General features: G+C 39.9%; 1 protein-coding gene across 2 annotated transcripts in view; it reads left to right on the forward strand.

The window, feature by feature from the left end:
• MYO9A (myosin IXA) overlaps positions 1–6,057 on the forward strand; it is a 247,613-nt gene extending 241,556 nt beyond the window's left edge. The window contains exons 40-42 of one of the 2 annotated variants that reach the window (XM_012640651.1): positions 1,360–1,562; positions 4,243–4,385; positions 5,030–6,057. In XM_012640651.1, coding sequence (XP_012496105.1) covers positions 1,360–1,562; positions 4,243–4,385; positions 5,030–5,493 — 810 coding nt within the window. In that variant the 3' untranslated portion in view covers positions 5,494–6,057. The remainder of the gene's footprint in view (positions 1–1,359; positions 1,563–4,242; positions 4,386–5,029) is intronic. The other variant, XM_012640652.1, reaches the window with a different exon arrangement.
• Positions 6,058–12,388: the final 6,331 nt, after the last annotated feature.

The following is a 12,388-nucleotide window of genomic DNA, read 5'->3' on the forward strand; positions in this document are numbered from 1 at the left end:
TTTTTTTATTTTGTTTCTTCCTACTTGATTCTGGATTTTTCCTCTGACCTATCTTCCAGTCCATTGCTTCAACTATTTCTTCCTGTCTTCTTCCTTCAGCATGGTTAAGTCTATCTGATAGACACACTATCTGGAGTCATTGAGGGTTTCTGATTTCTGTTGTTTTTATTAGTTTTCATTTACATTGTCTTGTCTCCTTTTGTGCCTGGTTGCCTTTGATTGTGTCTCAGATATAATATTTGAAAAATTATTTATGAAAATATTTTGAGGCCTAGGATGACATTACTTTGCTTTGAAGAATATGTTCATTTTTTTCTGCCAGGTCCTAAAGCACTAGCAATCTGGGATTACTTTAATCCAATTTTAGGGATTATAATTTTCTGGACCATTCAGATGATTTGAAGCTAGGCTACAGTGTCTGCAAGGACTGTTATAATTTCAGTTTATCCTTATGTCTAGGACGCAAACCTTGGGGATACTAGTGTCAGGTGTGGAGGTTTTACTAGGCAGCAAACCACACCCTTGAATGGGTCTGGTCTCCAACTTTTATTCTGTACCCCAGGGGTTGGAAAACTTTTTCTATAAAGGACTACATAGTAAATATTTTAGACTTTGTGGACCAATCTTTGTCTCAACAATCAACTCTGCCATTATTCTGCAAAAGCAGCCATAGACAATGAGTGAATTAATGAGAATGAATTTATTACAATAAAACTATATTTACAAAAATACGTACGAGGTTAGATTTGGCCCATGGGCCATAGTTTGCCAACCTCTGGTATAGTCTGTCAAAAGCTCTGCTCAGACTCTCAGCCACCTATTCTGCAATTTAGCTCAGCACTAAATGCTGTGGCAACTTTCCTTGATCTACCTTGTTAGCTGTCTAGGGCCTTCAAACATAAAAGTCTTTATATAAAAGTCTTTATATTTCGTCTAGTTGTTCTTAGCAGGAGATTTAATCTAAAAATCCTTGTCTGCCATTACCAGAAGCTAAAGTCATATATGAGGTAACCAATATTAAAAAACAATGAGATTATCACCCCCCAATCTTAAGAATAGAAGTTTCTTGAGAAAATACATCTCATTAGAACCCTATATAAACGACTACTCAGTACGCAATGGATTCTTATAACTCCCACCCACTGAAATGTTCATTTTCCAGTGCTCTTACAGGAAATATTTTTACCTAAATGTGTTGGATGAATTATGTCTCACTAAATATCCTAGGCCTCACAGAATGTTTCCATTTCTTCTTACCATTCACCTGGTGGGATGGAAATACACTTGTTATCCTAAATGGGTAATGTGAAACTGATGGATTTGCTCAATTTACTTTCTAACATGAATTTTTCTCTGCAGGGAAAGGGGCGTATTCGTCGAGGAAACTATCAAAGTCCATCCTCTCCTGTTGTAGTTCGGTTGCCTTCTATGTCTGATGTCCCGGAAGAGACCTTGACTAGTGAGGCAGCCATGGAGACTGACATTACAGAACAGCAACAAGCAGCTATGCAGCAGGAGGAGCGAGTACTGACTGAGCAGATTGAGAACTTACAGAAAGAGAAGTAAGTATCCAGGAGGAAGAGGAGGGACCAGTTATTTTCTATTTTCATTTCCTCTCTTTTTAAATTATTTCTTATTTATTAAATATCTCCTGAGTGCCAAACCCTGTGTCAGGTGATATGGGAGATGTGGAGATGACAAAGGCATGTTGCCTGTACTCAGGTAGCAGTGTGAAAGTTGTCATCTCAGGGAAGGAAGTTCCATGAGCTGGGAGACCTGATGCTGCTACAGTGATGGTCTGGAGAGGCTTACTGGGAGGAGGATACGGTACCACAGAGTGTGTCAGCCTTAGTCAGGATTTGTCTGGCAGTAAGAGTGGAGAGCTAAGATGTGGTACTGGAGTCCTGACAGGCCAGAGACCAGCCTCCATGAACAGATTTGTTTTGCAAAGAATAAGAATTCCTAAGGTAAAACAAAGTCCCTTTCAAGAATGGGCGTTATTCGCATATCTATGAAGGAAGGTTATTATCCAGAGTTCAGTATGGCCATGGGACCAGCAACTGGATATTCAGGGAAAAACAGCAACCCTAGTGAGTGCTGGGATGCTGGGTAGAGAAATTGATTGCAATTTAGGAAGGAAAGCTCCTTTACCTCCAGCATCACTGGGGCAAGAGTCAGGTGACACTACACTTTGGGGATAATGTGACATCCCATGGTTCTCCCTAAAGGTACCATGTACTAGTTCTGCTGACTCTTAAGGAGTCTTAAGAAAATCTTTGTTCTCGGGTTCCAGAATCCCAGGTCTGAGAACTTGGTTCATGAGGGGATATGAGACTGTTAAAGTACTTTTGTCTATCAGGATTGATTCTGGAATTTAGGCAAGCTAAAAAAATAGCTGAGATTCAACTGTGCAAAACATGATCAGGCAAAGGTGGTATACATTGACTGTGAGCTATTAACACATTGATTGCCATACTAAAAAATTTTTTCCTTGGGGCCACAATATTTTATTATAAAAATAGAATGAAAACTTCAAAAACAAAACAATCCTTTCTAATTTAATGAAAAACTTTGTTATTTTTTATTGTTTTCAGTGCATGCAACTTAAAAAATAGTTCTTGCGGCTCCCAAAATGAAGAGATGTGTGAGTTACATATGCTTCACGAGGCCCTGGGTTCAAAACTAGCATGAGTTAAATACAACTTATATGACAGTTAATGTGTTAATATTTGCTATAAGAGTGGTCTGAAAAGAGGACCTAACTCAGCTTTGATGAAGATAATATTGGAAGTATTGAAGGATGAATAGAAATTTGCTAAGAAGGGGAAATTCTTTCCAGAAAAAGGAAAAAGTAGGAGCAAAGTTTCAGAGATGTGAATGCACACGGCTTAGGACAATTGTGATTGCAGCAATGAGTTGCTGGTGAGACTATCCTTGAAAAGATTGTCCATGGATCTCAAGCTAGGTAAAGGGGAGTTGAAGCTTAGAGGGCTCAAGGGGGGAGACTTGATTAAAAGGTAAGAATTGGAAGGATAAGGAGGTTGTGGACAGAGTGGAGCATCTGATTCAGAGTTTGTATATTTCCAGGTAATGACAAACTCTAGGCAGGATCTGCCCATTGGAGAAAGTTGCTTAGATTGGCCGGGCATGGTGGCTCCTGCCTGTAATCCTAGCACTGTGGGAGACCAAAGCAGGAAGATCACTTGAGGTCAGGAGTTTGAGACTAGCCTGAGCAAGAGCAAGACCCTATCTTTACTAAAAATAGAAAAATTAGCCAGGCATGATGGCACACATCTATAGTCCCAGCTACTTGGGACATTGAGGAAGGAGAATTACTTGAGCCCAGGAGTTTGAGGTTGCTATGAACTGTGATGACACCACTGCACTCTAGCCAAGGTGACAGAGCAAGGCTGTCTGAAAAAAAGAAAAGTTACTTAGATAAAGTGGAGGAAAAGATTGCTAGAAGTTGCAGACATAAAGGAACTTTGGTGTTAGGGTATTGACGTTTTTACAAAGATATTAATTGAAATAGATCAGGGTGATGTCAGGCAGTAGTAAGAAAACAATTTTAGGAACCAAGTACCAAAGACCCTCAGGGATTGAGGAGGCATGACCAAGAGGTAGGTTAGTAATGTGATGAAGAAGAATAGAAAATACCATAACTGGAGAGGTCATAGTTTCAAAGGACAGAAAAGATCAGTCAGTGTTTTACTTTATCTAGAGCTCTCTCTGTGGTCAAGGTAGAGGGATATAGTCTGTAGCCAGTTAGTAAAGCTTCATGGAAAATAGTTTAGGAGCTGGAAGGAATCTTAGAGATTATCTAGTTTAACCTCTTTGTTTTTTGGTTTAGGCAGCTGAGGTCCAGAGAGAGGAAAGTATTAATACTTTTCCTGTTGCCATTATGGAAATTATGAATGAGTTCAGAACCCTGATCTCCTAATTATTAGTCCAGAGTTCATTTTACCAAAAGATCTCACAGCTGCAGCATCTTTCTTCCCCCTACCCTTGGCTCTATTCTTGTTCCTAGATTTGCTGTCTGTCATTTCATCTTTCAGCCCATATAGTTGTAGCCTTCACCATTTCTTTGGCATATAGGTCCTTATAACCACCTGAATGGGAACAGTAAGAAATGTGACTCTCTTTGCTACTTAGATTCCTGACTTTCATGCAAAGTCTTTTTTCCCGTTATCTTCCTTTCACTTCCTATCAAATGCTAGTGGATTTCTTGATTGTATCTTACAGGGAGGAGCTAACATTTGAGATGCTTGTACTGGAACCCCGTGCCTCTGACGATGAAACCCTTGAGTCTGAGGCCTCCATTGGGACTGCCGATAGCTCAGAGAATTTGAATCTGGAGTCTGAAGGTGCCATCTCTGAGAAATCAGGTAAATGAACATGGTAAACCAAAGACTGCAGATTTGTTTTGCGAAGGAGGAATAAGAATTCCCAAGCTAAGACAAAGTCCCTTTTAAGAATGCAGGGACCCTGCATGAACAGTTAACAAAATCTTGGAATCACTGATCTTTGTGAAGCTTACGTATAAACTATTCATCAGACCAACCCATGATGTAATGCAGTCTTTTGGTAATTTAATATTTTCTCCTGTATTTACCACAGAGAAAAGCCAATAACCACAATACATGTCTTACTGAGCCATGACCCATTTTCTAAGGGTGGGTGGCAGGAACTGTGCCCCACTGTGAGATGGGACTATATGTCGAAGGCACGTCTCAGGGAATTGTAGAACTGACTATGTATACTGGCAGTTTTTAAAATGTTAGTGACTGTTCTAGGCCTCTCCTGGTGACACAAACACCAGACTTCCTTGGGGTTGATTCTGAAATGACATATGTAGAAGTAGATGGTGGTGAGCTCTTCTCAAGTTATGACTGTGCACAAAGTAGGTCAGACTGGACTCCAGATCTTAGCCCACCCAACTGCATGTGTAAACAGTGACTCTTATTCATTACATAATGATTTGCTTTAGAGGGAACTGTCATTTACAGCTTTGGTCTCTTTTTGGCATTAGAGAGAAGCTTAGCCCTTAGCTCCCTGAAGGCAGCTGGCAAGTCTGAACCTTCAAGCAAGTTGCGAAAGCAGCTAAAAAAGCAGCAAGACTCTTTGGATTCAGTAGACTCTTCGGTTTCCTCTTTATGTCAGTCTAACACTGCATCGTCTCATGGAACCAGAAAACGATTTCAGATTTATTCCAAATCTCCATTCTATCGAGCTGCCTCAGCTGGTGAGGCCCTGGGAATGGAAGGACCATTGGGCCAGACCAAATCCCTGGAAGACAGGCCTCAGTTCATCAGCAGAGGAACCTTCAACCCTGAAAAGGGCAAACAAAAATTAAAGAATGTGAAAAACTCACCTCAGAAAACCAAAGAGAATCCAGAGGGGACAGTCATGCCTGGCCACAGGAAAGCTGTGGACCCAGACTGCACTTCCACCCAACAGCTAGCACTCTTTGGAAATAATGAGTTTATGGTCTGAACTGGCAGATGCGTTTCCCTTCATGGCTACAGAGTGGTAAACACATCTCATTTCCGGGGCTTCTTTGCATCACCTCGTCCACAGTAGTTCATCCTAATCGTGGGTCCTGCCTTTTGCCGAAGCATATGGCTAAGACCCTGTGCGCTGAATTCCTGGGCTTCCTGCAGAAATGGAAAGTCCTCTTGAAGCCTGCTGGGGATGGTGCCAGCTGTGCCTTGGCTGCTGTATTTGAGTTGAGATTTCACTAAACAAAGCCACCTAGAGCCTGGGGATTTTGGTCAGTTGCAGTTGCCTCTCCCCCACCCTCTTTTCCCTTCTCAGAGGTGGCCGTTGAACTAGGTGGGATGTTGTGGGCCTGAGGGACCCTCTGATTTCTGACATTTGAGGAAAACATATAAATCTTTCTTAACCATGAAAGCAAAAGCCTTTGGGTTTATTTTGAGCTAGTTTAGGAGCGGGGTGGAATATAATTTTTTTCCAAGGATTTATAGACAAAAACCTAAGCCGCCCTCTATTTTAAGATTTTTGAAAAACATTCCATATTATATTCTGGAGAAGGTAAAAAAGTGATTGTTTCCATTAAGTCATCAGAGTGTGTCTCAGACATCTGATTATACAGTGAAGAATAGAGTACATGTTTTGTTTTTTGATGATGTTTGATGTCATAATAATCACTGCTGGTTTAACTCCTGTTTAGTTCCTGACAAATATATTGCATGGGCTATAAAATGTCAGTAGCCATACTATTCTTATGTTTCCTGGTCCTAGGATCAGAGTCCTCTTTTTTTTTTTTTTTTTAATTTCCCAGAGACATGGTGATCTCTACACATGAGGGTTTCATCCTAATCCATTCAGGCTTTTCTCTTTGTATAGATTAAACTGAAGACCACATATGAGCCTATTCATCTGCTGGTGGATTCCCACCACAGACTTAGACAAATAATGTGACCATTTAATCAGTTCTTTGCAAACATTCACACACAACATTGCATGAGTAAGTGTTACAGAAAGCTGCCAAAAATAAAAAGGTTTTTAATATCACCCATCTAACTTTTATCTTCTTTTCCTCAGACCATCAGTATTAAATAGATTTTTTAAAAAATCAAGGACTACTTGAAGCTATTTTTTTTAATGTTCTGGTTATTGAAGTTTACTGTAAGTATATATGTATAGTAGGCACATTTCTTTTTAACCTTGTGCTTCCCTCCTTCCCATGAAATTTCTTCCCACAGATCAGAGGCCACTGGACAGGGGGTGAGAGCTACTCATCATGGTTTTCACCACTGGGTGGTCTTCATACACCTGAGTTATAAAGCATTTAAATGTCTTAGCATTTGTGGGATTAGAAATCTGTTTTTGCTATTTATAATATATGAAAAATGAAACTGATACCCTTTCTTAAGTATGTGAAAATGTTTATTTTTAAAGTTACTAAATGCATCTTGTCTAGCTACTACATGCACTGTTCTGAAAAAGAGCCTTTACCATCTATAACCTATATTTTGGTTATTCTTCCTTTTCATACTTCTTTAATTTGAAGTTATGGAAATATTAAGTCTTTTGTTAAGGCAAAGTCTCACCTGTAAACACAACATTGAACCTCATGCCACTGCTTCAGTGGCTACTGGCCAGCCCCAGAGGTCAGACATGGAGCATAGTTCTGAGTTTGGTAGCTAAAGGTAGCAGGAGTCCTGCCTCTCCCTGGTTCGGGTTCAGAATTGAGCCAGGGAAAGGAAGCTTTTAAAATCTCTAGAATGATGATGGTTAATGAGTAAATGTTAAGTCTATGTCCCACAGACATCTGCCACCTTGTTCATGATGTCCTGAGGAGTAATAAATGTTAAGCCTTTAACAATCTTAATTTTGAAGAATCTGCTAAAGGAAAACCCCTCAGCATGGTATGTCAAAGTGGGATTTCTGGTTCCTTGGCCCGGTGCCAGGCCACATAACGTGTGTTTTGATATCCTTGGGAGAGTAGTGTGCTACTGGGCATTAACTATTACTCTCTACTTGCTCCAGAATGTTGGTTAAATACCATATTTTTAAGAAGAGATTATCCTTGTTGAATAATTTCCTTTGGCCCAGAGGAATGGCCTGGGGAACACATCTTGGCACATGTTCTTCCTTCTAAATCTTTGTGACGTTTTTTCGAAGAGAAGTTTTTGGCAGTTAAAAAAACTACATATATAGGTCACTTTATAGGAGCTAGGTGATGGATGTTAAGAGACTTTATAATTTTTCTCAGGGACCTAAAACCTGAATTTGGATAAAATTAAAGAAAAAATATTTGTTTTATGGTTGCTAGATTTGTGGATTTCTAGTCATTTAACAAGCTACCAGGATGGGGAGCGGGATGGGGAAGAGAGATCCACAGAGTTGTAAAAATAGTGAGCAAGTGTGGGCCCCTCCCTTTGAGGGCAAGAAAGCTGTTGTTCTCGTAGGATAACAGGCCTTGTTGGCCTGATAAAGAGATGAAGCCATACTCTTAAAAACCTTCAGAACCAAGTGCTGTATCCACTTCCGTCTGTTCTTAACTGGTCCTCTGCATGGTTAAAGTTATGTCACCATAAGGTGATGCTACATTACAACACTTAGGATTAAGATATTTAATCTTAATACGTGTAAAATTTGTGATTTCCTATTGCTTCTCCTTTGCTTATTTTCTTTCTCAAATGCCTCGAAGGAAATCTCCTCATGGCAACAGTGGGGCAGCCCCACATTTGGAGCTAATACTCCCAAATGCAGAGCATTGTAATCACAGCACACATTCCCAGCCTCAAAACCTGGATTGTCAATTCTGCCCATTAAAGCCAAGGTATCCCTGTACTTGTGTATGTATCATGGGAAATGTAACAGAAACAGAGAAGTGTAATTTCATTCTGTATCACAAATTGTAGCAAATTAACAGCAAATACAGGCAGGGTTCAGGGAGGTAACATGCTTAGTTGGCAGTGTACTTTGTACTTCCTGCCATTTAAATTATTTTGCCACTCTGGGCTTCTGAAAACACAAAGGGAGATACAGCCCTTCCACTATGAGCCTTGCAGAGAGAGACAGAAGGACCTGAGGTCAGGGGATAGAATACCAGAGCCTTTACCTTCTCATGCTTTGGAAACCTGCCATAGCTCTTACCCTGCTGGAAGGTTAGTAAAGACTTCTGTGTTTCATCACAGTAATGTTGTTTTTACTGACAAAGACAGAGAGGGTCACAGAAATATGTTGAAAAGATGCGGGCCAGCAAGGTTCTATAGTCCCACCTGAGTGCCTGTGGGCTGCATGTTTTTAACTGTAACTAATGAATGTGTACCTTTCACAAGCACTTTGGTGAACTAGAGAGAAGAAAGGATTCTCAGGATGTGTTCAAAGCTAAGAGAGTTTTACTTTTAAAAAGAAACATAGTCCAGATGGCTTTCTTCATCATCCTCTCTCTTTTTCCTTCTTGGTGGAGAGCTGGGTGTGGGGCATGCATCATTCTGTATTGACAAAAATGTGTTATGTCCACCCATACTTTGGTGACAACTCCCCAGCACCGTACCCCAACACCATGCTGGCCTTCGTAATAAAGTTCCTTGGTATTTGTGGGAGTGGTCTTTCTATGCCCCTAGAATATCTTTCACCACTTTTCTCGGGAACCACTCCCTCATTGGATTCGGTGTTAAAAGGGTAATAGCAAAATGATGATTGTGGAGATGGATCTCTTAGGTCTTGATGGTCGCTTGGTTGAGATTGTTTTCGAAAAAGCCCCACCCGTGGGCCCGTCAGCTCGCTATCCATCCATACTTAATGCCTATTTATCAGCCCTCTTATGTCATATCAAAGTTGCACCTTTTGAACCAAGTATTTGTATTTACTATGGGAAAGGTGTGGACTACAGTTTAGTATTATATTATTTTAATGGATTTAAAGTAATTTATAAGTATGCCGAGTGTAAATTTTTAAAAGACTATGTATTGTAAAGGACATATCCTGTGAAATATAATATCATTTTACTGTTTAATGGAATAATTCTATAAGAAGAATGATTTATCTCACCCACAGAACTGATTACCTTCCTGATGCAGTCAACAGGCACTTTGTAATTTCCTTTTTGGTTTTATGGAGGGGGTAGGGGGAACAAGACATCATTTGTATAAAGTGCAGTTTGTGTCACTCAAAATTTGCACTGTGTGGCTACACAAAAGCAGCTTGATGAACAAATCACCCCATGGCTCATTAAAGAACAAAGCTTCCAGAAGCAGCAATATGTGTGGTTTGTTTTCTGACCATTCTGGCTTCCACTCCAACTTACTCCAACTCAACACGAAAAAATAGCAGTGAGTTCATAGTTACACTGATGAGTTTTTAAAAAAGGACCCAACCCAAAATTGACAAAGTGCAGAGGTAGGTAGTAGTTATTTGAACTCAACTGAATTCAAGTGAAGATGAGAGTCAGGGTGTTGGTTTTTCTGTTATGGACGCTAGCTGTCAAGATTCCATATCATCAGTTTAAGGATAGATGGGCAGGGAAGGCATTAAATCTGCATTTAGGATCCTCACCTAAATTAAGGCCATTTGAAGAAGTGGCAAGATCTGTTAACAGGGCTTAAGGATTTTTGCTGAAAGGCAGCACAACACATTGCAATAGAAACAAAAACTCTAACCTTCTTGTTTTGTTATCTGGAAATCAGTTCTCTTCCCCAGATTTCCTTCTTGAGATGGAACCCCCACGGACCCTCAAATTTCAGTGTAAAGGGCAGTGGTACTAGAAAGCTTGCTCTGAACCCTTGCACTGGGTTAGGTGTCTTGTGTTCTCTACAGCTCTTGGTATTCACTGTGACGAACACTTGGTGTAAGCCTCTCAAGGCAAGAAGTGTGCCATCTCGCTGACCTAGGTCTCCAGCACCTAACAAAAGGTGCTGGGCACTTAGGTATTGAATGAGAGAGTCGAATAGGATTAGTAGTTCCCAAATCCAAACCAGGTCTCGGGTGAAATGGAAAAAAAATTAATGTAGTGAATTTTTCCCTATTGCCAAATTTATTCAGTTTTTTAACATCTGATGTCATCCTCATTTATTTTTACATTAAATTTACATTTACATTTTTGCATTAAAGTTACATTACTTTGAAATAGAAATAGCAAATGTTAGTTTCTTAAAACTTCCTTGGTTAGCCAAATTAAACCTAAAAATACCATTTTAAAAACTTGGCGCTAAGATTACTGAGTCTACAACAAACTTTTCTGATTACGAAGACCTGAAAACAGAAAGGCATAAGATGCAGTTGTAAAGAAACTAGAGCTTTGGGTTTTGTTTTTTGATTTTTCCCCTATATGGGCAGCACAGTGTCTTAGAGCCAGGGATATAACCATGAAAGTAGATGAGGCATATTTAATAAATCTGTTGAATCTTGTAGGCATCTCAGACTCATAGTCAAGAAGTGTGTCATTTTCAGATGCCATGTAGCCATTCATCCATTCATTCAACAAATACTTAGCACCCACAGGCACTGTCCTAGGTGCTTGTGGTACATTGGTAAACAAAACAAAAATCCCTGCCCTGTAGAGGTTGCATTTTAGTGTGAAAAACCAATGATGTCCACCAGATGGAGATGACTCATCCATGATATCTGGGTTCCATTATCAGGTTATATTTATTAATTCGAATAAGCACTTCTTGGCATCTTTGAGTCTTTCCCTGCTCTTCCTACCTTGAAAGTAGAGAAGTGTCTCATGAATCTGAAAACTGCAACTTTGATTGAAAATAAAGACCTAGATAGGGCCCCAGGGACTACTTCTGTGGTGTTTCATGACCAAAAACATTTCTGGCCTTGAGGGCAGAAAAGAGCTTTCAAATTATCTCCTCTCTTAGCAAGGACCCTACATGCAATAAAGAGCCATTACCCATCAGAATTTCAGTGAGGCCAATTTACAATGAAAGGTTGAATAAATCCTAGGATACGCTGAGAGCTGTACCCATGTTAGGAAAGCAGAAACCGCTCAGCGTATTACAGGTGAGATGGACTTTAGTACAGGGGTGGGGAACCTGTGGCCTTCTAGACCCTTAAATGTGGCCTTTTGGCTAAATCCAAATTTTACAGAACAAATCCTTTTATTTTTATTAATGCATTTTTGTTCATCTTTTATAATATTTTTATTTTAAAAATGAATATTTAAAATACCAAAGAATAAAATGAATTTCAATGAAATAATTCTCCCAGATTGACTGGCACAATTAGAACATTAGTAAGCCATAAGGGCTAAATTGATGGCTGCTACACTCATGATTCAGTTCTAACTTCCCCTGCCTGACTGGTGCCACCACCGCACGAGGCTGGTTGGCTAGATTTTATGGGGTCGAGTACGCCAGTCTGTTATCAGCTTTTGACAGCAGTGCACTGTGTTTTTGTTTGAAGTGGAATTTGTGAATAGTTTCACAGCTCAACAGCATTTTTTAATTCTGTCTGCTTAACAGCCCATCATGTCAAAGAAGACTAAGAGAATGCTGAAGGAAGAAAACAGATTCTTTAATGAGGATTGGGAATTGCAATGTTATCTTGTTTCTGCAAAGATAAAGTGATTTGCTTGCTTTGTGATACTGCAATATCAACGTTAAAGAAATTCAATGCTCATCAGCATTATAACACTCATATGGATCACAAATACTTTAGAGGGACAGGCATAAAAGGTTGTATTGCAGAAATTAAAAGATCAAAAGCAAAGACAATTCTTTCAACCAGCAAGACCTGGGAATAATGCCACGGAAGCAACTTTTATTTTTTTATTTTTTTGAGACAGAGTCTCACTCTATTGCCTGGGCTAGAGTGCCAGGGCGTCAACCTAGCTCACAGCAACCTCTAACTCCTGGGCTCAAGCGATCCTCTTGCCTCAGCCTCCCAGGTAGCTGGGACTACAGGCATG

Source organism: Propithecus coquereli, unplaced genomic scaffold, assembly GCF_000956105.1.
Source record: "Propithecus coquereli isolate 6110/MARCELLA unplaced genomic scaffold, Pcoq_1.0 Scaffold155, whole genome shotgun sequence".
Taxonomy (NCBI): Eukaryota; Metazoa; Chordata; class Mammalia; order Primates; family Indriidae; genus Propithecus; species Propithecus coquereli.